General features: G+C 30.8%; 1 protein-coding gene across 2 annotated transcripts in view; it reads left to right on the top strand.

The window, feature by feature from the left end:
- Positions 1 to 7,239: 7,239 nt before the first annotated feature.
- Positions 7,240 to 26,297, top strand: part of LOC143225894 (hepatocyte growth factor-regulated tyrosine kinase substrate-like) — a 31,226-nt gene continuing 12,168 nt past the window's right edge. The window contains exons 1-8 of one of the 2 annotated variants that reach the window (XM_076456067.1): positions 7,240 to 7,523; positions 12,401 to 12,485; positions 13,796 to 13,871; positions 14,326 to 14,418; positions 16,355 to 16,478; positions 17,713 to 17,834; positions 18,451 to 18,575; positions 20,929 to 20,998. In XM_076456067.1, coding sequence (XP_076312182.1) covers positions 7,484 to 7,523; positions 12,401 to 12,485; positions 13,796 to 13,871; positions 14,326 to 14,418; positions 16,355 to 16,478; positions 17,713 to 17,834; positions 18,451 to 18,575; positions 20,929 to 20,998 — 735 coding nt within the window. In that variant the 5' untranslated portion in view covers positions 7,240 to 7,483. Of the gene's footprint in view, positions 7,569 to 12,400; positions 12,486 to 13,795; positions 13,872 to 14,325; positions 14,419 to 16,354; positions 16,479 to 17,712; positions 17,835 to 18,450; positions 18,576 to 20,928; positions 20,999 to 26,297 lie in introns of both variants that reach the window. The other variant, XM_076456068.1, reaches the window with a different exon arrangement.

Genomic DNA, 26,297 nt, shown 5'->3' with positions numbered 1-26,297 from the left:
AAGTGATGATCAAACAATCCCACTATTTAATGAGACAAGAGTCGCTCAAAAGTTAGTGGATGCTGATAATGGCTAATTGTCTTCCTGTAACCTATTAGTTCAAAATGATCTGTAGCTATGCACAAAACACTTTGTGTGGCTTTGCATAAAATTCTAAAATAAACAGATCAACAGTCTTATCGTATAAAAAGATGAGTACATTCTATTAAAACAATTTTGAGTATGCAACTCAGAAAGTCACATCAAAATCACAACTAATATAAAGTATCAATGGAACAGCATTTACTGCTACTCAATTTTGACATTGTTTCGTGTTATATAAACAATGTTCTGCCAATAAAAACATGATTACTTTTGAAAAGATCATGTAACAGCCCATTCCGGCATAAAATATTCAAACTTGCAAATCATAAGAATATGTTCAGAAAGGTAATTCAGAAGTTTCAAGCTAGGAATGTTCCTTGTATTAAATGGCATTGGAAAACAAAGGACTATAGCTCAACAAAAGGAATTAAAAGGACCATCGGGAGAGAGACCTGCAAAATGTCATATCCAGCTATACTTAGCAAAATGTAACATTTTTATAAGGTAACTTTTCCACGAACAAAAAGGTCAGTGACGAAAGCCGTCTACATGTTCCAGACAACAGTACCCACATAACATAAAAGGATCCTTAAGTTCCAGAATTCAAAAAAATAATCTCACTTTTCGAAGTAATGGCTAAGTGTTAAACATATTAACTTTTGTTACTAGAATTTTTTAATATTAGGCTTGGGTTTTTGATACGCGAGCCTGAAATGTTTGAAAATCACTAATCTAAAATATTATCAAGGTCCAAGAAAAGTATTCTGCTGGACATAGGCCTTCCATCAATGCAGAAAAGGGCCATGTGTAGAATTCCAAACGAGTTATAAACTTGGAAATGCGGAAGTACAAAATTTCTTATCACGTTCTATCTTTGGTCAAAGCCTTTAGTTCATAGAAGACACAAATAAATGAGGGGCAATGTGGTGACTTGTAAACTGAAGGTCTGAAAACACTGAATGTTTCCTATCACGGCAGCACAACCCCAACCATAGTAACGTATATGGCCACCAGAAGAAGTTTAGAAGTAGAACTAGTGGATGAAGTATGCTAGGTAGAATGCCTCATATCCAGGAGAAACAGTAAGCGCCAAGTGATAAAGATAAGAGCTTCTCTGAGATGAGAGTCATGTTGCTAGGACCACCGTGAATTATAAAGTACTCTTGAGTCAAATGGTTTGTGTTTGTTTGTTTTCGTATAGCAAAGCCACATTTAGCTATTTGCTGAGTCCGCCGAAGGGAATTAAACCCTTGAGTTTAGCGTTGTAAATCCGAAGACTTACCGCTGTACCAGCGGGGACGGAGCCAAATGGAGCTATGAAATTTTCTCTCCAGGATTAGGGGGCAAACATTAAACACCTGACACAATAGATGCTCTGATATGGTGTTTGTCTAGATGTCACTGGAGAGTATCTTGATTATGCAGCCACAGGTTTATGCGAAAAGTGTGAACAGCTTCTCAGTATTTAAGAGTAAAACCTAAGAAGATATAAATAATTTTATTAAAAACTTTAAGTTTGGTAACTTTTTGGAATAAGTGGATACAAAAACATGTTGAGTCCTTATGGACCAACACTTGACTCAAACAATCAAACAAGCATTTGGAAAAGGGGTGATAGTTAGAACAATAGAAGCTACATCAAATTCTTATTTTGATAAATGAATGAATACAGTGACCCTTTATTATTTCAAGGAATGTCTTTCCAACACTTTAAATATCCTTTCATGATACTAGCAAGTTGAGCTTGGTGATAAAAGTAGATCTAAGTCTGCTTTTAATAACAAATGATACTTGAGAATTCCATTGTATGCCATTCATTGTGAATAGCATGCCTCTCAATTATGATTGGTATTGAAGCTTACAATAAGATGACTGCAATGGGAGAGATGTTTTATCTGAGTCAAAGATATTTTAATGTCTGGTTTTACAATTTAGTCTGCTGCTGAAACCCAAGATATGGTTCATCAACAGAAAAACAAGTAAACAGGTTCAAAATTATAACTATGGAAAGATCACTTAAGAATACAAAGATGGAAAGAAACCAGTATGGTGAAAAGGGTCAAAGTCTCAAAATCATGAAATTACTGGAGTGGGTGGAGATTTACACCAAAGTGTGATGAAGTGAGAGAGCTACAATTTTCTAGGTTATATTGCTAACATTTAATAGCCATTTTCTCCTGTATTACTGCATTGTGATATAGTTTGATTAAATCTATACCATATTTTAAGTGGACTGAATAATTAGATAGCGCATTAAAGTCACGAAAGTATGCTCTAGTAGAAACTCTGATATTGGCATATTCGAGAAAAGATTGTCATTTCATGCTGGGTATGATTGCTTGTAATAATGAATTTGAAATGGTATTGTTGCAAATGTAAGATGGAGATAAACGTTTAATTGCATATGCTACTCGCATGATGATGATTTCTGAACACATACTGCACAAAAACGAAAAAACGACTCACAGTTATACTATCTGTTCAACATTACTGATATTATTTGTGCGATGAAAAGTTTACCAGTCGTCTGGATAATGCATCATCGCTGTAAGATATGATTGTATGTTGGATCACAATGTTGCAAGATTATGTTCTGATCATGAACGGGTAAGAGCAAAAACTGGTTGACTTTCATTGTGGATAACATTTCTGTAGGTCTGGAAAAGCAGCTGAAATACCCAGATTTCTAATGAGTGAAACTTGCTTTTAAACAAGGTGAAATACGAATTCCTCAGAGTAAGAAGTGTAAACAAATACATACAACCTGTGGCACCTGTGTAAACAGCTATGAGTATGAAAAGGTATTTTGTATTTTTGTTATTAACCACCGAAATATGGTTCTCATTTTATGCTGTAATGGGTGGTCTATAGAACCTTTAACAAGAGGTACGTCAGACTTTACATAACGCAGTCTCGAGGCCGTGAGGTGTTGCATGCATGTGTGATAACGCATGAGAGTAGTTTTTTCTGAGCTTATTCATGTTGAGACGTTAAGTAAATGTATGAATATAGTATTGTGTGTGCTTCTTAAAAAAACAAAACAAAAATAAAACGAAACAGAGTAAATTCTAACAAGTTTTTATTTCTGTATTGGAGAGAACAGTCCCGATATAGCTGGTCCTTTATCAGACACTGAAAAAGATAATAAGTGTATGCTAGTCATTATAAATGTCATCACCACTTGTTAGTCATGGTATTCTCATTTGTAAGCTGAACAATAGCTAGTACAACGTAGAGCAAGTGGAAACAAAACAAAACACATTTTCAGTAGCCAGTTACTTTCTGAGTTGTTAAAAGTGTTAGGATTGGTGAAGATAGATATACCATGACAATATTATAGACGATTCATGCAAAAAATGATTAAATCCTGGCTGGACCAACTGGAGCAAAAGCTTACCAAACGCTAATTGTTCAATCATGTTCATGTTTTGCTAAAATATACAGCTCTCTGTTGACGTTTTCACGTCTTTCTCCTAGGACATTAGTGTCCACAAGAATATATGAAGTGTTCGAAATATGCGTTAACTGACGCAAGCAATTTGTGTATCAGCTGACAGGAAAAAATCACCATATGACAGAACAGATGCAATAATAAACTAGTGAAAGAATTAAAGTTTTCATTTGCATGCAATCACGTGGTTTTAGAAAGTTAGATTTTACAAGTGATGTTTTTCCATAGATAATTTTCCATACGTATATATGTTTACATGTAACTATATCTGTATATATAACACACTATTATTTTGGGTCTCAATAAAAATTTGTATTTTTGTTTAGGTTAGTTTATTTAATGTATTCTTACTTTGTTTTATTTATATATAGTTGAGCCTGATAATTTAAAAAGTTATAATTTCCAAAGTCACGATCTATATATACTAAACGACATTTTTTAATTGTTTTAATAATCTGTGGCTGAGACATTTTCATAAAATTCGTTGATATCAGAAGCAACTCTAGACACTAGGAGCCCGTAATCCAATTCTATTACAGTACTCCAAATACCCAGCTGGTGTCTTGAAATAGAAAATCCATAATCAATATCATACTGAAAAACCGAAAATTCCCGCGCCTATGGGTCCGATCCCAGGATCTGATTGACATTAAAATACATTTTTGACCATGGTATTGTACTTAACCATATAATTATTGCAAACCTGCTTGTGTACATTAAAAATAATTTTTAAGCACAACTGTATTTATTATTTTATATTCAGCTTACATAAACATAACGTGACTAGATTCGCGATGAATAATACCGTTATTTCGTTTCTTTTGTTATTATTTGATTTTGGATCAGAATAAGAGGTACAATTGTTATCCGCTAACGTAATTCATTTTAACATAACCAATGAAATGAGGCAGATTTTCTTCCTTTAAGCTAATAAAATGTAGAGAAATGGTTCCATTCATTTATTTCAAATAAATTACATGACCTAACAAATATTACTCCTGTGTTTATTGACATTTAGAAAAATGCTAAGTTTAAAAATTAAAATCTCTTTTTGCATTAAATGTTATTGAATTTTCAATGGAGTTTTAGTCTCATATTCGTTCGGTCTGAATACATTTTTCCCTAAAAACTGGGTTTCGATACCTGTGGTGGGCAGAACACGAATAACCCACTGTGTAACTTTATGCTGACTTCTAAACAATCAGTCTTGAATACATTTTGTGAGAAATATGCTGTATATATTTATTTAGATGGTTTAGTAAATTTAATGCCTAAAGTTTTGTCTCTCTAACCATGTGTTACTTCTTTTTTTAAAAAAACAAAATGCTATAAACAGTGACCGACGTTATCAAGTATCGTAAGGGAAATTTTATGTGAATATTTTATGTCTTCAAAGAAAAGCTCTCGTTAAAAACCTAATAGTAATCCTAGATTCGAGCCGCGAACTCTTCTCTAAATAATGTGTATATAGAAAGTAAGTAAATGTAGAAAATATTAATGTCAATCCTTTTATTACTGACTGTAATAAACAAAGAAATAATCACTTCTATATATTCGGTTTTCATTTTTATTTTTTGAATAAGACACATTTATATAATTTATGTAGCTTAAGTAGTAGTTTAAAAAAACATGCCTTACTAGCAAGCGTAAACGTTTATAGGACGAAACTTCTAGCTCGATTAGGCCCGGCATGGCCAGGTGGTTAAGACACTAGACTCGTAATCCGAGAGTCACGAGTTCGAATCCTCGCACACCAAACATGCTCGCCCTTTCAGCTGTGGGAGGTGTTGTTATTAGACGGTCAATCCTACTATTCATTGGTAAAAGAGTAGCCCAAGAGTTGGTGGTGGGTGGTGATGAGTAGCTGCCTTCCCTCTAGTCTTACACTGCTAACTTAGGGACGGCTAGCGCAGATAGCCCTCGTGTAGCTTTGAGCGAAATAAAAAAAAATAAACTATCTCTATTAGTAGATCACTCATTTATTACCCAACAGGACTCGGTTTCAAATCCTAGGCGAGGCAAAATATAAACGTAAAAGGTAAATAAGTCAAAACAATTATTTCTCTTTAAAATTCGATACTGGTTGCTTAAAATAATAAGCCAAACAATACCACATTTTAATCTAGTATTTTTCTTATGGTGATTTCACCATCTTATTTAAAATATATATATAATCTTACTGCTTTTGAAATTTTCACAAATTTATAATAAAAAATATGAAATAAACAAACAGAAAAGCCGAGCTGCTTTTTACTAACACTCTTTAAACCGAAATTACTGTTGGTTTGGTACATGAAATGTGCGTAGGAATACAAAAATGAACTAAGTACTTTCAATTGAAACATATTCCTCCACAGGAGAATAACAATTAATAAAGTAGTACTGTCTAAAGTATTTCGGATCAACAGGTTTATTTACTTGAATTTGCATGATATGAATACTCGCTCTTTTTAAATTTCGATATTTTTGGTTTTTGAATAGAATACAATGTGCCTTATTTGGTACCTAACTGAAATTGCTCTGTTGCATGATACTAAGCAAAAAGTCTGTTTCAAGTAGAGCAAAAACGCAAAGTAGCGATACACTTGAAAGCAAATTTATTATTCCGATTTAAAAAAAAACAACACAAAAACAAATAAATGCCATTACCTATTCTTTCACCCACCTACCTCAGTTCAATAACAAAGCGATAAGCTTAAAGTTTGTTTGTAATTAAGCAAAAAGTTACACAATCTGTTGTTTGTGCCCTGCCCACTGCATGTATCGAAACGCAATTTCTAGTTTGTAAGTCAGCACACATACTGCTGTGCTATTTGGAGGCATAAGCTTAAGGACTTATAAAGTAAAATTTGATTACGAGGAACCCTCTGCTTAGAAATAAAGGTTGAAGACGGCTTGAATGAGTAGAAACTTTGTTGCAAACGTACAACGTTTTGACACGCTTTTATCATAATCACCCATTCAACCTGTCTTCAAATTTTATTTTATAACGCAAAACTTCGTTAACAACAAAGCAACACATCTATTCAATACTATAAATAATGCATATTCTTAAAATGACTACACAAATATAGCATCTCTATGTAAGTAAAAGGCATATCACAATACCCACTCTATAATACTTGAAATTTGATGTTTGTATCAATTAATCTTACATTATACAAATAAAAATGTTATTTTTATTGTTACTTTGTACGTATAGTGGGCTTTATTAGTCTCTAAACATACATTTTTTAAAACAATATACTAAGTAAAATTATTCCACAGATGTTGAGCGAATCATGTAAGACTGTTTGTTTGTTTGTTTTTCTTATAGCAAAGCCACATTGGGCTATCTGCTGAGCCCACAGAGGGGAATCGAGCCCCTGGTTTTAGCGTTGTAAAACTATGTAAGGCTATAGGATAAACAAATTTTTCGTCATCTAGCAAAATAATTTTGAATTGGACAATCATCAAACTGTACATTTAAGTTTCTTCTAATAAAAGTTCTATGCGTGTAAACAAAAATTTAAAGTATAACTTTATTTTGTAATAGATTTTGTTTCTTCTGAAGAGCAAATCTATGCAATGGTCTATTTGTGCTCTGCCCCTCACGTGTACCGAAATCTAGTTTTTAATGATGTTAGAAATCTCAGACTTACCGTTGAGTCACTGGAGGGCTTTCTGGCTGATCAAACAAAACTCAATTTCTTATATATTTCAACACTAGATGTCACCTTAACAATGATGATAACAATATAAAAATATGTCGTAATGATCACCTGATTAAAACTTAGTCATAGAGTGGAGGTAGAAGAAGAATTAGCTTATGTCTTTATTTCTGTTTACAATATTTCTCAACCTAAGATTTTTTATATAATTGTATGTAGCAGTATTTTTTTATTATTTTAAGAATCTGAATGTGAAGTTGAAAGATATTCTATTTGCCACCGTTTGTAATAATTTGCCATGTTTGGAAGAACAACTGCGAACTTTGATAGACTCTTGGGTAAGTGAAGCCTGAAAAGGCTTAAGGCGGAAAGAAATTATTCTTGTAATTAAATTAAGGATATTTGTTTTAACATAAGTTTGAAAAAGTTTGTTACTTAAGTATCATAATTAATACAGAATAGCAATTTGTTTAAATACATGAGCGATGGTTAAAATTAAAACTAAATTTCGCAGTGGAATAAGTGTATTAAAAAAATCTAGTACTGTCGTTTGTTTTTTATGTTTGCTTTAGTTTAAGAGTAAATTAACTATTAGACTTATAAGAGCAAAACAACCTTCCATTATATTGATAAATAGACGCATCTAATGTATACGTATAGTTAGGTACATATGAATAAATAAATTCTGAAATATCTTAAATAATTTGTTTCTTTGCATTCTTAACTATGCAGTTACAAACCATAATATAACATAGTAATATTAGTCTTGCCTATTGTCATTATCAGTACTTAAACAGTAAGACTATAAATATGGTTTATAAACAGAAGCAGTCATACCAAATACAGTCTGTTATTGTGTGTAGGTATCCATGACTGCCAGAAACTGATAATGTTAATAGTTATTAAAAACGTGAAAATTTGAACATGTATTATTGTTATTATAATATTATAAAATATTGTATTTGTTGATAACATTAACATTTTCTAATGATAATAACATAGTCATGCGTATCTGTGCTTGAAGGCCTTACCACTGTGTACCAGCAATAGTGAAATTCACTTTTTGTCTTGGGTAAGACTAATTAGTTTTTTTGGAAGATATCAGGCAGTGTCAGTGTTTTTTCACTGATTTCTTCATTTGTTTTGCGTAAAATTATTAAATAACATTGATAAAATGCTTATATTAGCATTAGTAGCATTCACAGGAGGTTAAAATTTACCTCCAGGTGGTTGCAGAACTGATGGGTGGTTTTGGGCAGTCATTAGTTGGACCTATCTGAAGCAAAACAACAACAGAGGATATAAACAGTCATTTGCTTTTAATAAAACTGTTTATGTTAACTCCTACTAAAACTCATAGTTATTTAAAATAAGAAAAATTAATGGAAATAAACTAATGTCTGAATGTGATATTTGAAAGTAAAATTAATAATTGATGTGTATTTTTCTTTTATAGTAATTGTAATAAATATGTAGATGTTATTAAGATGCTGCACAACCTAAGGAGAACAGGGACCATTTGGTCCTTCAATACTGTTCTTGATCACTTTCAGTAATTTTTAAAGAAATAATGAATTCCCATTTTGAACTATTGTGAAATGCTGGCCTTTGTTATTACTGAAATCAGCTGATTAAATAAACCAACCACTCTGTTTAGAAAAGTAAAATTATCCTCATACTGTTCTGTAGTTTTCAAATTTAAATTTTAACTTGTGTTCATTCATCATAAATTGGGTAGGGAAGTTATATTTCACTAGATGATTTTATCCAGCTTATTTCGTTGCACACTTTATAATTGTTCACACTACAGAAAAGTTCAACTTTTCTATAATTATGAAGGAAACTCTTACCCCTTTTAAAGAAAGGAATTTTAACAGTTTCTCAAAACTCGGTTCCTGATTATTATCTATTAATCTACCACAAGGGAGAAAAGCTTGCATATCTGATCATTAGCCTCCTTTAAAACCTCAGAGAAAAATTGTCTCAATAAGTGTTTTATGTATTTCTAATGCAAGCCCCTTCAGAGTTGACTAGCTGACTGATTAGTCATACTACACCTGCTATAAACAATCTATGAAAATCTTGAAATGGAGTTTGAAGAGTAAAATTCATTGAAGAAGCTTTGTTAATATTTTTTCTGTCACTGTGTCTTATTGTGTCATAAAATTGCTTGGAACATATATTATTTGTGTAAATAAATGCAGCTACAAATCAGTTTCAAAATGTAATTTTATATGTTTCACTTTTTAATTCACTGTAATTCCATATTTCATTTTACTGGAAGGTTCAAAACCATTTTAGATTTGTAAATATATTTTGATAATGGGATAAACTTATTTAAGTGAGACATGTGAAAGGTGTGATGCTGTCTTTAATAGTATAAAACCTGATTTCTCACAACAGCATTAGTGAGGATATTAGTATCATTATGGAAACATTACCTGCAGAAGACCATTTTAAGTAGTATTTGTTTTTAAAGTCCAATTTAATAAAAGTGGGAATGAAAATTACCCTGTATTTGTATTTGAACTAATGATATTTGTATTTGTAGATCTGAATCTAAAGAGTTAATATTGATACAAAAAATACTTAGAGAAATGTAGAGTAATTCTTTTGAAGTTAGGTCTCATTTTAGATCTGGTCAAAATGTATGGAACAGGTTTCAAAGGAAACAGTTAAGTCTTGTATGAAATGGTAGAAAAAGTTAAATGTGCCAAATAAGGAAGAGTAGGGAAGAACTATTTGCATGTGAAAATTTCTTTTAAGCTGTTTATAAGATGTTTAGAGAAATGCAATAGGATTATTAGGGTTTCTTTTAAAACTACATTTTGATAGAGGCGAGAGAAACTGGGTATTAAATTGAACATATGAAAAAGAAGGCTATTTCTGCACATCCATCCCTGAGAAGAAAAACTTAATTACCATTTTCCATAAAATCATCAGTTCCCATTTTTATACTGTTAAAAACACTGACCTACCAGTATTGTTGACAACTCATCTCATAAGTTAGTTGTAAATAAGCTGGTGGAATTGGGGAATGAACATCTCTGAACAGCCAATAAAAACAGTAATAATCATATACAACAGTGTTCTGAACAATATTGTTTGGTATATTAGTTGGCTTTATGTACTCTGTATTGAGCAAAAAGCATAATTGACAATGAATATGTAAAAATGGGCAAATTTGCACGTTTTCACTTACATAAGATCTGAATAAAACAACATATGAATCAAGATTTACATGTATTTATACTAGTTATACAAAAACGTTTAGAAGTGAGTAGTTTTTCAATATTTGTGACTGTAATGTGAATCACTTTCATGTATCAGCCTCCAAATATAGTCTCCCATCATGTATTTGTTATATGCTCCTTGGTAGCAGCATTCAAAGACCAGTATGTCTTGATGGAAGTGCTTGTCTTGCTCCTCTGAGTATGCTCCCATGTTCTTGAATTTATCAAGATGAGTGTGAAGGATATGGAATTTTAGGGATATCCTGCAACCCATTTTCCCATAGTTCTTCACTAGAGTCTTAACCAGTTCCATATAATTTTTGGCCTTGTGATTGCCCAAGAAGCCCCAAACCACTGCAACAAAGCTGCCCTAAGCTTTTTCTTCCTTCTAACTGAGCTTCTTGGGTAATTCTGTGCACTCCAGAATTTTCTTTTTGTGGTCCAACAAAGACACCAGCTTTGACCTTTGCCTCAGACAGCTTTGTTCCCTGTAAGCTACATAAAGGCTGCATAGTCCTTATCAAGAGCTGTGACAAATTGTTTCGTAAGCCCCAGTTTTATGTGCAGTGGTGGAAACAACAACACCTGGAGGTCCACTAGTGGCTTACACTTGACATTGTGCCTCCCTACAGAGAAATCCGGTCCATTGTGGCCTGTGCTTCGTAGTGTAATGTGCTGTGGTGTCCCTGCTGTTCCAAAGGCAAAGATAACAGGGATACTTGGTATAGCCTCCTTGGAGACCCATCAGCAATGCCACAATTTTGAAGTCTCCAACAACCTCCAAGCCATATACATTATACTTTAAGGCTTCTAGCAAGGTCTTGATTCTGTTGTATTCCTTTTTGAGGTGCACCAAATGAGCCAGGGAAAGAGATGGATACTTATTCCCACAGCTTTGAGGCTTCTGGATGAACTATCAATGAATAAGTGCCTCTCATTTGGGTTACAGGCAGTTTCATTTGTCTGTCACAGACCGGATACATTTTGGCAGAAGCAGAGCTAATTTTGACAAGTGAAGAAGCTTGATAAATGTTGGTGATGCTTCCTCTGACTTGCGACTTGCACACTTTCATCTAACAAATCCCACTATATGAGATTAGATGTCAAAAAGCTCAGCATTTGACTGTTAGACCAAGGTCTCTGATCAAGTTATTGAGGGATCAGCACTGAATCTATCTGGAATATTTTGGAAAATGGGTTATTTGAAAATTTCATTACCCAGATCACAAAAACAAAGTATGAGATAAAAATAGGTCTTTTCCATTTACTTTAGACACAAGCAATTGGGAAATAACACTTTCTGCCTAGGAACAAGAAAAAGTAAGTTTTTTTACATTGTGTAGGGTGTATCTTTTTTATCTACGTATGTAAGCAAAACTCTAGCACCATCTGTTGAATGGCACCACATACAAATATCCATAAAATATTTCACACTTTGAGTATTCAAGATTCAGACAATTAGGAAAACAACTGTGGTACATGCAACAACCATTCCTTTACAGTAGAACAGTTTTAAATAAAAGTACTCATTACAACAAGAATTACTTTTGCTAGGACTGTACACGAGGGTTTGATTATACCTTTATAATTTTTATATGTAGTAGTGAAAAACTGGAGTTGTTTAAAAAAATTTTTAATAAACTACCACTTTTAATACATAAACATTACAGTTTATGCAAGTTATACTATATATATGTAAAAAGTTTAAGTTCTATACATTGATTCATTTTGATGTAGTAATTTGTGTATGACTAAACAGTTCAATCTGAACACTTTACCCATGCAGAAATTTTTAGAAATGCTCACCTTTCTCATTTTTTTTTTCCAAGGAGGTATGAATACTGCAATTTATAATTACTGGCATAAACAGCCATCTCAAGTAGCAATCATAATAATGATTTCCCAGTTTAGAAAAGGCATACAAAACAGAATTGTTATATTTTGTATTGTTTTAGTGACTCAAGTAATTCCTAATTTCTTAGAGAAAGCCACCAGCCACCTCCTTTTGGAGCCTGATTGGGCATCTATTCTACAAATCAGTGATAGCATTAGACAAGGAGATGTGCAGTAAGTTATTAGTAAAGTTTTTATTACTGTTATTCAGAGGTTAAAGTGTAATTAATATAAATGAGCTTCAGAAAATTAATTTTAGGTTTGGTATGAAAACATGGGCATTATTTCCAAAAATATATGTAATGAACACAAAGTTAACTGTACTAGATGAAAATAACAGTTTAAGGATAAAGTTTGTATTTTTTATTTTACGTCATAAGGTACTTTGATGTCAGAACTGTACTTCATTTTATCTTAAATTAAACTTTCATGTCAACACAAAAATGACTCCATTTGAAAAAAAAAAAAAGAATAATTTATTTTCTCCTTCCAATATTTTTTTAAATTCAGTTTCTAGGTTTACAGGCTTATTAATTTTTTTTTAGTTTGTGTTTATGAATTTCATTTATTTAGAAAAAAATAAGATAACGGTTCTCTGTTGTGCCATGTTTAATAACAGTAATAGTATGATGTACATGAACATACACATTGTAAAGGCTTTTCTTTTCTTACATACTACAGAAAAGAGTACTTGTAAAGAAGCCATAAGGCTTTATTATAGACTTAAAATGCTTGAAAAATATGCTTCTCTGCAGTACCTTGTACCTGTATCAAAGGTGGCATTATTGTTGTTAGGTATGATGTGAGTAAAGAATAAAGAAAATTTACTATATATTGTAAATTAATATTCACTGCTAAATACAAACTGTAATATTCAAGGTATGATTATAATACTTAGTTATATTAAGATGCTAGCCATTTAGTATATATACTTGAGAGAAAAGAATTGTCTATTTGGTAATGAGTGAGTTATAATCTGTTTGCCACATACATACATACATACATACATACATACATACATACACAAAAAGTAGTTACATTTTGACTTTATAATTTGGAATGTCATTTATGATTATATTTGTGAAGCCAGTTTCAATTGAAAGCAAGAACTGAGGGAAAAATAAACATCATCTTCTCATTGAACTGAAATTGTTGTGAATATTCCAAGACTTAACTGCAAAAATTAGGAAAAGTATTTGGTTGTATTTGTTTGTACGTTTTCATTGTATGATGAATGTTTTTTGTTCAAAATATGATTTTTGTAATTATTAGATTTAATGTAATTTATTATCACTAAATGTTCTATATATTGAATGATGGATTTTTATTATATGGACAAATATTGTAGTTTATGCATCTCCATTTTCGTTTTTTCTTCAAACAAGATACTTTGCTAATATGAAACTTATCTGTCACTATATCTTTAACTACATGTATACATGAAAGGTTGTTAGTAATTTATTTAATATTCATCTTTTCTGTAGATCAAAATATGCACTCAGTGCTATGAAAAAGAAACTATATGCACAAAATCCTCATGTTGCATTGTATGCCCTTCAGGTATGTATTAAAATTGAATGTCTTGTTCACCAGTTTTGTGCATTTAGTAATTCACTAGTCATATCGTATAAAGTGTGTTAAAGTTATGCATACAGTCTTGTTTTTAGATTACTTTTTTTAAATTACAGTATCAGTACAATAGTGTATTTTAGCACATTTATAAGCTTATATATAACAACCATTTGCTTGATTTGTGCAAGATTTGTTCTGTAATTACCCTTTAAGTATTTAAAATATGATACACATAATACTTATTAATCAGAATTCTTCCAGGTTTTAAATTTTTTTTTAAATAACATGCTATTAGGATTAATTTTTGTTGTTTGTAGGACATATTACTTGCTTTTTTTATAAACCTCATTAATTTTTATTTTACCATGTGAAACTTTAGCTATTAAACATTTAAGTAATGATAAACTTATAGATGGTACATCTTTTATCCTCTTATACTCAGGTTTTGGAATCTTGTGTGAAAAATTGTGGCACTCCCTTTCATCAGGAGGTTGCAGCCAAACCTTTTCTAGAGGAACTAAGAGAACTGATCAAGGTTAGCTGTTTCTGTAGAAACAGATAGCTTGAATTAGGTTATGAAGCTTTTGGGTTGAATTGTAAGAAAGGATAGTACATTTTATTTTCTTTAAAAAATAAAACCAAAGTTAGTTTTGCATTGTACATGTTTTCTTGTGACATTCTTCTTATAAACATACAAATTAGTGTGAATGTTTGCTTTTTTTTTTTTACTAAACATGAAGTTCGACATAAAACAACTACTTACATTGTATGATGATCAGTTATAACATTAAGAATTTACCTTTTTTATTTTCCAGAAATCTTTTCGCAAAGTCATTACAGAGGCTGAGTATTTTGTTAACATTGTTCAGTAGCTTCACTATATTGCAGTGTACATGCTACCACATCAGGTAATGCTCTTTAGCCCTTCAGGAGGCTCAGTTATAAGGCTTTCCATCAAAAACACACCATTCCACTTTGATTCTTTCCATAATTATAATCCATCTAGCATATGATGACTACAGTTTCACACCTTTGTCAACAGTCTGATGTGATTAATGTATTTGTATGGAATAGCATAAGTACTCATTTCTTTCTGAAACTATTCCAGATTTACAATGGTTGAACAGGTGTGTTGTGGAAATGTCTTGTGCATGTGTGAATTTTGCTATTTTTCCAGATGGATATCTTTATGTTGCAACTGTTGCCTGAGCTTTTGGTTGGTGTTTGCCATTGGCCTTTGTGGACTTTCGTATATTGTTGCACTTTGTGTAAGATAATGGGTTACAACTTGTTGTAGGTCTCTTTCTGGATGTTCATAAACCCCAAGATAATCCATATTTTCATTTTTTCAGCATATTAAGTACATGTAATATCCTTATTCTGGACACACACTTTTATGATTTGAGTTTATAAATATTTTGTATCAACAGGGGTTATTACATGTTTTCAAAAGTAATACATTTTCAGTGACATCAAAACTACATATAAAATGGTAAATAATATGAGTATTTAGTCCTGATGAATTTTGTTCTGGTTCCATTTTATACAAGTTGTTTTTGCCATGTGATTTGCTGACTTGTATATTCAAAATAATTTTAATGTAAGTACTCATCTGTCTGGAACTTCTATTAATTTTGTTGTGGAAACCTAATGGATGCTGACATAACTGGTTGGAGAAAGAATGTCATAAAATAACTTATTCTCAAACAGTTATCTTGAAATTAAGTTTAGCAATGGTTAAAAATATAATGAACTTACTACATAATATTTTGAAGGGAAGTTAATTATAATAGAACTAGTTAAGTGTCACGTTCTAGGGTCAGCAAATTCAACTTAGTTTTGTCTACCTTTTTCCAATAATTTTAATTGTGAAAATTTAGTATATGTATCTTAATATTATTAGCATAATGGAACAGAATAGAAACCAGTGTCTTAAAATACAAAGTTTTTGTTCCTTTTTCCTCCTGTAGTAGGTTCTGTCAGCAGTTTCCTTCCCTCTAATCAGCAGTTAAAATAGAAAAAGTTGGTGGCATGTTGTGCTAATAAATATAATTATTTCTCATAGGTAATTGATTAGATCAACTATATTTACTGTAAACTAACATAGTTATGTTTTGTTTCTAAGGTGTAGGAGTTCATAGAAACACTTGCTATGAAAGTGGCAGTTTAAGGAATACTTGTTTAATTTAATGCACATGAAACATGCTATTTTATTCATGTTCATATAAGAGTTTAATTTGCTATAGTTTACAAAGTAATACTGGTCATATATTACATACATGTTCAGTTGATGTGTGTGAAAGCTGTACTTGCTTAACATTTCTTGTGTTTATCCAATGCTTTATGACTACACTTTTTATTTATAAGAGTATATACACATTTATCTATCCTGGTAATTGTTAGCCTTAATATGTACTTGTGTTTATGTATTTTTTTTACATTATCTGCTTGATGAATTGTTTCTCTTACAGACAACAACGAATGAAAACATTAGGAACAAGGTTCTTGAATTAATCCAAAGTTGGGCTTATGCTTTTCGAAGTGAACCAAATTATAGGGCTGTTCAAGATGCTATGAATCTCATAAAAATGGATGGTAGGTAAAAGTTATATTTTGTGGCTTATCTAATGTGCTCTCTACTGGCAACCAACTTCTAGTGCCCAAGACATGAAATTCAGAGAACTGTAAAGCAAGGCCAGTTTTATAAGCATTTCATTCTGATACTTCAACATGCTTATGTCTGGTGATGTCAGCTCATTTGTGATAAAGATGGTACCTTACTTCAAGGAGATGAAAACCAAGGCAAAGTCTTCATGCACAGATAAATTAATTAATGCAAGTGTGATGACATTCAAGAGAAGCCCAAGCTACATTATTCCCCTATTTGAGCCACAAATACACACAGATGTGGAGGCTGTCATTAGCTTAGGTGAAATATACAGAAACATAAATTCATTTAATGATGGAGCTCTAGGTTCAAATGGTGTAAGAATCTCCACCTTAAAGAAGCCAGCTTGTTAAAGTTTATAGTGGAGTATCAGTCATGCTGAACAACAGGTAGAATTCCTGAGATATGGAATGATGCATTTATCAAGTACATATCCAAACCCTTAGTATTTAACTTTTTCTTAAAAGGCCATTGAATCATCATCCTAAAAAACATTATTGATAATTGATAAGATCCTAGAGGAGGTGGTAGTTAGAATATCAGATTCAACTACTGCTACCTTCATAATTAGATGATTATTGAAGCGAAAGAGAAACCTGGATCAATGTTGGTGAATTCCATGCTGGTATGTGGGAAAAGTTTGAAACTTGTCAGAAACTTTTGACAGTAGCTTCAGATCTGGAAGATGCCTGCAGTAAAGACCAGCTCTTCATTCTTGCTGACTTAGTCATTCTTTAGGGCCTTGCAGTGCAAAGACCACACAATCCATCACTGTGCCACTGTCTTTTTTTTAATTGGATATTCAATCTCCATTGTAACTCTGCAGACACTGACCAAACAGGGAATTGTCCAAAAACCACTTCAAGAGGAAATCATGTCTCAAATGCTCCACTACCCTTCATGAGGAGAACTATCTTGTGGCACTCGGATCTGTAAATAAAAAAAAAAAAAAAACTGTCAACATGTATTTAAAGAAATTATTTCTTAAACAGTTTTGATGTACTAATTTTTTTCACATATTGAATATTGTTTAGTTATTGCTGCAATATTATTGTTTTTAACAACAGTTCTTATGTTTATTCAGTTATATAGCTGGTATTAAATTTGTATTATCAGAACTGGTTGCATAAAATCTTTTGTAAAATTGTGTTTTTAACATAGGTTTTAAATTTCCGACTGTGAAGGAGAGTGATGCCATGTTTTCTGCTGATACAGCTCCAGATTGGACTGATGGAGATTGTTGTAATCGTTGTCGAGTACAGTTCACTGTAGTCCAGAGAAAGGTACTTTATTATTAATATTAATAGAAGTGATGCCCTAAGTACATTGAGATGTACATTACTAAGTTTTATGCATAAGGTCTATATAACTGTAGATAATCAGTAGTAAGTTAAGGTTTATGCAGTTCAGCTAAGATGCAAAAGTCATAAAAATTTTTTTTTTTATTTAAGAAAAAAAATTCAATAAAATTATTCAGACATTCTTATCTTTGTATTATGTTGAATCTTGTTTTTTTAATCAATTTTCGACAAGAAAGGTATCATTCATACCTCCAGATTTTGTTTCCTTTCTAACATTGAAAATACTTAAATTGCATTGTATTTAGTTATAAACTTACTAAATTATATCTAGTTTTGGCTGAGAAAAATGATTTGATTTAGTAGTAGGTGTGAAATTTCATGCAGAAATATTTGGAACATTTCTTTTTCTCTTTCAAAATCACTAAATAAATGCTCAAAAGTGACGAAATATCAACTCTAAAATATGTAAGTGTTGAAATACAAAATCATAATTTATACTTTAATTTTTAAATTTAACATGCATGTGTTTGCTTGACACCTTGAAGGCTTTCCAGGTATGGTTAAAGTCTATATTTCTATTACATTTGGTGTTTTACAGCACCATTGTAGGAACTGTGGACAGATTTTCTGTGGGAAGTGCTCTTCAAAGACATCATCTATACCTCGTTTTGGTATTGAGAAGGAAGTTCGTGTTTGCGAAACTTGCTGGGAAAAACTGAAAGAGTAGGTGATCACATTATTAAAAAAAATGTAAAATAATCATTCTCTTAAATGTGATTTTTTAATAATGAAATATATGATACAAATACCAAAAATAAGTAGTGTATTGGTTATGACACATTAACTTTTTATTTATTAAATGCCCTTATTTTCTAAATGGTAATGTTAGCTGTTATCAGCTCTTTAATGTATTATGTCTTTGCTAACCTGTAAGTGAAAGAACCTGATGATGACCGAAGATGGTCAAAACGTTGTTCACTCCTCTACGTAAAAAATTTTCTCAACCCAAACGAGCCGTTTTTACAAATATAAATGGTGTTAACATTTTGTTAAAATACACATGATTTGAAATCCTGCAATTGAAATAAGTTTATTTAGTGATTCATTAAGTAACATAATCTTTTATTTAAACTTATTTAAAAAAAGTTTTTTTTATAGTAATTTACTGTATACTTCTAGATAGATAGTGTTGATTATGTTTGCTTTAAAAACTTTTCACTGGTCAGTTTTAAAAGGCAGATACTGGTTTGCTACCTTACAATGTCATTGTATAATATCAAATATACAAGTTAAATTTGTTCTGTAATTTTTACTGCCCTTTATTAGATGGATATGATTTATATAATTGTATTAAAACAGTTGAAGACTAAGTTAGGTTAACATGTCATGAACATGATGGTTTTTATGGCTTGGAATCTGAAATATTCTAGGGAATTGCTGAATCATCAGGACAGTGTCAGCAGCACAGAGTCTCTTTGATGATCCTCGGGTAAATTAAATGCTAAATAGAAAAAGCTCATATTCCAAGGCATTTCCACTCTTTGTTTTCTTTCATTCCTCATGTTTGCTCTAAATTCCAAGTGTTTTGTGCCTTAAGAATACTTGATACATTGCTAACTAAAAGGAGAAATGTTGGGATGTGTTGCTTTGCTTCACACAAACATGTGCATGTATCTGTATATTTGTGATGATGTAAGAACCAGAAGAAAATATTTAATGTAGAATGAAGATCAGGTTTTCATAAACTCCAAGTCATAAGAACTGAACATTCTTTACTCTAAGAATATGGTACAAGAACTTGTGTAACATTTTGTTTTACAGCTTAACTGACAAGATCTGAAACAAGCATAATTGAATTCACTTATACAGTCCAGTACTAGGTTGCAGAAACATGAAGTTCCCATAGTGTTTGTAAGAATCTAGTTCAAATCATTATAAACCTACTTCATCTCTTGTTGCCTTGGTAACTAAGAAAGTTCATCTTTTTTATTATACTTTTCACATAAATTGTATTATTGCATTATAAAAAAAAAAAAAAAGTTACTGTCTGCTCTTCCAGCTCAAAATTTTAAGGAATGTTTGACCTTTAGTACAGTTGGTATAACCAAGTTATTAGCCTTACAATAAAGATTTCTAAACATTGTTTGTCTCTCCAAATATGCTCATCAGGAATTTTATGCAATTAGAATCAAATAATTTTAAATGTACAAAACATTTGAAAAGAAAAATGAAATCAACTGTGAAGATAGAAACAACAACTGAACATTTTTTTGTCTTGTAGTTTTGGTAATGCCAGAAAAGTCAGGAAGATTTGACAGAACGTAGTAATGTGGATTCACATTACCTGGCTGGTATTCCTAGGATTAGGAATAATTATGTTGTTAGGATTGATGGTTGTGTAGGTTTTGTGTATCAAACTTTTTGTTTTTAAGGACACAACAGTTTATAGTAATATGAAAACATTATTTATATATACATATCAATATCTATTTTTGTATTTGAAGGTCTTAACTCATTCTAACCACCCTTTTATTGCTTGGGTGTTATCACCCATTTATAATCATTATCTCACATGCAAGTTGCCTTGAACTTAATTTTGTTAAAGGCCAAGATAAGTAGTTTCCTAGGACTAGAAACTTCAAAAATATATAATATTCAGGTTTTGAGACTCTGGAAAATTTATTTTGAATTTGCAGTTTCTTCACAGATGTAACATTAAATGGCTCTTTAGATGAATGCTTGCCAAGCTTCAGAAGCAAAATTTAGGAATGTTTCCATCGTTCCCTACAACTAAGACACAGGAATCCCTCTGTCTAAAACTACAAGCTTTCTTAATCATTAAGTTATGGCACATTTGGTGTCATGCATAGCTTTTCAACATACTTCCTCTGTGCTGTTTGAGGTTTTTTGCATTAGTAGGTAATTATTAAGTTTATATAGTTATTAGTTTGATTATTGCTAAAATGTGAATATATCGAATGAGGTATGAATGGTATACATATTTTTTATGCTTAAGAAATCCTACTTCCTTTTTCTTATGTAGCCTTTTAGTTAAGTTTAAATTGCTATGTTGTAGAAGTACCTCCTCGCCTGGTCAGAAAAGTAGTAATTCCAACTCGGAACAGTCTACTTCTCAAGCTACAGCTGTAAGTATACTTTATTTTTATGTGTGTATATGTATATTTATATAAGGTCAGACAAGACTTAGAGGCTAGCATGTCAAATTATGAATCTGAAGCTTCATAGTTTGCATCTTTTTGCTAATTTACACTTTTGTTTGTTTGTTGAGGAAGGTCATGGGACAGATACAGATTGCTGCTTATGAGTCATCATGTCCACTTATTCTTGATGTTGAGGGAGGTTAAAAAAAAATTGTATATTCCATTAACGTATGTGGTGGAAACTATTGTTTTGCACAATATGTGATAATATAATGAGAGAGATATTTCAAACATGATGGAGCTCACTAGCATTTTTTATGAAGACTCGATACTTGTGAAAGCTGTCTCATTGATGCAAGATATTTTCATTGATTACATCTTAAACCATGCTTGATTGCTTAAAAGTAATACTAATGCAAAATATGAAATTTAATATAACTTAAAATCAGTGACTTTTTATTTTATTCCTTTGATTGGCTATGCATGAGTTAGTGTCTGACAAGTCACATCTGGCTTTTCAGTTCAATGGTTGCAGAAAATAGTTTTTTGAATGTTTCTAAATTCTCTGTATACAGTATTAATTTTTCTGTTTTTCATCTTTTTATTAATGAGCTTTTGTCAGTTGCATATGTGGACCAATATTCCACTTCTACCAATGCTTTATTTGTTTGGAGAGAAGTTATTTCAGTGTTTCTGAATTTATTTGTTAAAATTTCTTATTTTAAGTGTTTTTATTTATCCATTTATACAAATATAATCTGGTAGACTGACACTTCCCGGTTGTTAAACAGCTGTACTGATATAGTTAAAGGTAAAATATCAGTGAGAATACTATTGCTTAGAGGTTTTTTTTGTTTTTTTTACTTAGCCAGTTGCAATATTTTTTAGTTCTTGAGCAAAGTCTTAGTTAATTTATTTTCCAGCTTTATTTTCCTTTACCAAAGCTATTTTTATGGTCAACAGTATGGCTTGAAAACAAGTGTTCAAAATGTCAGCTTGTTACCAATGTTAATTTTAAACTTTTTCAAAAATTAAGACACTTTGTATAACTACACAGGCAGACAGTGTGGCTGCCTCCTAAATATTATCAAAAATAGCCCCAAAATGTAACATACTTACTAATACAAAGTATAGATATTAATAGTGGATAAATCTGATCATAACAATAATATAATCCTCTGATTATATTCCATAAGATGAGAGTACCATATTGCATGTTTTCATATTTCTCAAACTATTGATATTTTTTTTCCCAAAAGGCTCATTATTTATCTTCAGCTTGTTGTTAAATTCTGATAGTCATATTTCCATATCCTTTAGAAAGTAAATAATTAATTCAACATTTTTTACATTAACTGGAACTGATATTTTGTAATATTTTTGTTTGTATTTTATTGTTATTAACCCTTTTACAATGGTTCAGGGTTCAAAGGCCATGTAATTGCATTGTTGATTGAATTCAAAATTTTATTTAACTACTATTTTATGAATTTATTTCAATAAATTTGAAATCAAATTGTAGATTATAATTCAAACTTTAATATTATACGAGTTAATTTCTTAATTTAAAAATAAATATTAAAAGAACACAAATATAGATTTTAGTGAGTTGCAGGGTGTTTAATGCAGCAGTGTTTAAAATTAGATATTTGTGATGTAAAAATACTAAGTCTATAATTTCATACAAATTAGGAATTAAAATTACTAATATTGACAAGCTAGAATAATCAAATAAGAACATTGCATCTTTTTATTGTGCTGAGATATGACTTGTGTACTGAATCAAATGGTGGCACCATTGAACTCTTTCCATTTTTTGAAACAGTCCATTATATATTACAGTATATGATGTGAATAACCAATTAACAGCTCAGAATGTCCCCAGGATGGTTTTCTCAGTCATTGTAATTTTTGAAAAAGCTACCGTGTTCTTTCAATCAAAGTTTTCAAGGAAGTAGGTTGTGTCTTTCCATAGTCTGCTTGAAGGTTTATATTTTTTAAAATATAAGTAAATCTTTGTTACTAAGCTTAATAAATTATAGTGGAATTTTATGGTATCAGTGTAGTTATTTATGACTTTTAGATTATTCGTTTATATATATATATAAACCTAAAAAACTTGTTTGATACTCTCAATGTACAAAATATTAAGTCTTAGCAACAATTGAGTACAAAGGTCATAGGAAGAAGAGGAAATTGTTTACTTTGCTACTTGATTTATTGTTCTATATTTTAAGAAAAACAAGTTTAATTTTTCTAAATTGTAATAATCTATATACACTATATTTATGTACAATAATTGAAATGTAACTATATTGCAAAATACGTGACCTGAGTGCACACACTGTATCGATGCAAATTATGTAATGTTAGCTAGGCATGATTGGAAGTTCTGTATAATAAATATATAGTATTATGAAATTTAAGCTACGTAGACTGAACATTTGTATTTTCATATTATAACATGTAGTCATTCTAGCATGAAATAATCATTATTTCCTAATTTTTTCATGATGATTTTGAGGTTTGTTAAGTGACAGATCCCACATAACTAGAATATAAAATATAACATAAAATATGAAGTCATACTGAAATCAAACATTTGAAATGTAGTTAGAAGGTATTATAGATTGTACAAATAATATTTGAGAATTTTGTGATGAAGCACATTTTTTTTTAATCATAACATGAAATCACTTTGCAGTTAGACTAATAACAAAACACTATTTTTACAAACAAATCTGTAGTAAAAATATTTCATTAAAAACCTGATTTTTTTTTTTTTTTACAAAATACTTGTAATCTCTATTAAAAGTCTACCAAATTTTGTGAAGATACCTTTGCTTTTTCAAAATTTGTATTGTCAATTTGTAGAGAAACTTGTATATTATATTGAGCTTGCTGTGAAGAGTTAAAGGTAAATTCATAAGGTTGAGGCTTATATTAAACTGATCATATAAAAAGTTGAATAATCTTTAACATTAGGGATACTGTTTGTATTAGCCTTTCACACATTTTGTTAGTTTGCATCTTTTTGCTAATTTACACTTTTGTTTGTTTGTTGAGGAAGGTCATGGGACAGATACAGATTGCTGCTTATGAGTCATCATGTCCACTTATTCTTGATGTTGAGGGTGGTTAAAAAAAATTGTATATTCCATTAACGTATGTGGTGGAAACTATTGTTTTGCACGATATGTGATAATATAATGAGAGAGAGATTTCAAACATGATGGAGCTCACTAGCATTTTTTATGAAGACTTGATACTTGTGAAAGCTGTCTCATTGATGCAAGATATTTTCATTAATTACATCTTAAACCATGCTTGATTGCTTAAAAGTAATACTAATGCAAAATATGAAATTTAATATAACTTAAAATCAGTGACTTTTTATTTTATTCCTTTGATTGGCTATGCATGAGTTAGTGTCTGACAAGTCACATCTGGCTTTTCAGTTCAATGGTTGCAGAAAATAGTTTTTTGAATGTTTCTAAATTCTCCGTATACAGTATTAATTTTTCTGTTTTTCATCTTTTTATTAATGAGCTTTTGTCAGTTGCATATGTGGACCAATATTCCACTTTTACCAATGCTTTATTTGTTTGGAGAGAAGTTATTTCAGTGTTTCTGAATTTATTTGTTAAAATTTCTTATTTTAAGTGTTTTTATTTATCCATTTATACAAATATAATCTGGTAGACTGACACTTCCCGGTTGTTAAACAGCTGTACTGATATAGTTAAAGGTAAAATATCAGTGAGAATACTATTGCTTAGAGGTTTTTTTTTGTTTTTTTTACTTTGCTCAAGAACTAAAAAATATATTGCAACTGGCTAAGTCTTAGTTAATTTATTTTCCAGCTTTATTTTCCTTTACCAAAGCTATTTTTATGGTCAACAGTATGGCTTGAAAACAAGTGTTCAAAATGTCAGCTTGTTACCAATGTTAATTTTAAACTTTTTCAAAAATTAAGACACTTTGTATAACTACACAGGCAGACAGTGTGGCTGCCTCCTAAATATTATCAAAAATAGCCCCAAAATGTAACATACTTACTAATACAAAGTATAGATATTAATAGTGGATAAATCTGATCATAACAATAATATAATCCCCTACTATTTTATGAATTTATTTCAATAAATTTGGAATCAAATTGTAGATTATAATTCAAACTTTAATATTATATGAGTTAATTTCTTAATTTAAAAATAAATATTAAAAGAACTCAAATATAGATTTTAGTGAGTTGCGGGGTGTTTAATGCAGCAGTGTTTAAAATTAGATATTTGTGATGTAAAAATACTAAGTCTATAATTTCATACAAATTAGGAATTAAAATTACTAATATTGACAAGCTAGAATAATCAAATAAGAACATTGTATCTTTTTATTGTGCTGATATATGACTTGTGTACTGAATCAAATGGTGGCACCATTGAACTCTTTCCATTTTTTGAAACAGTCCATTATATATTACAGTATATGATGTGAATAACCAATTAACAGCTCAGAATGTCCCCAGGATGGTTTTCTCAGTCATTGTAATTTTTGAAAAAGCTACCGTGTTCTTTCAATCAAAGTTTTCAAGGAAGTAGGTTGTGTCTTTCCATAGTCTGCTTGAAGGTTTATATTTTTTAAAATATAAGTAAATCTTTGTTACTAAGCTTAATAAATTATAGTGGAATTTTATGGTATCAGTGTAGTTATTTATGACTTTTGGATTATTCGTTTATATATATAAACCTAAAAAACTTGTTTGATACTCTCAATGTACAAAATATTAAAAGTCTTAGCAACAATTGAGTACAAAGGTCATAGGAAGAAGAGGAAATTGTTTACTTTGCTACTTGATTTATTGTTCTATATTTTAAGAAAAACAAGTTTAATTTTTCTAACTTGTAATAATCTATATACACTATATTTATCTACAATAATTGAAATGTAACTATATTGCAAAATACGTGACCTGAGTGCACACACTATCGATGCAAATTATGTAATGTTAGCTAGGCATGATTGGAAGGTCTGTATAATAAATATATACTATTATGAAATTTAGTCTATATAGACTGAACATTTGTATTTTCATATTATAACATGTAGTCATTCTAGCATGAAAAAATCATTATTTCCTAATTTTTTCATGATGATTTTGAGTTTAAGTTAGGACCTGATGATATTCATTATGACATGCTGCACCATCTATCTCCTGCTTCTCTTGATGTCCTTCTGATTGTTTTCAACCGGATCTGGCAGGAGAATGTTTTTCCTGATGCCT

Source organism: Tachypleus tridentatus, chromosome 9 (assembly GCF_004210375.1).
Source record: "Tachypleus tridentatus isolate NWPU-2018 chromosome 9, ASM421037v1, whole genome shotgun sequence".
NCBI lineage: Eukaryota > Metazoa > Arthropoda > Merostomata > Xiphosura > Limulidae > Tachypleus > Tachypleus tridentatus.
Note: the sequence above shows the minus strand (reverse complement) of the source record. Positions and strands in the feature narration are given on the sequence as shown.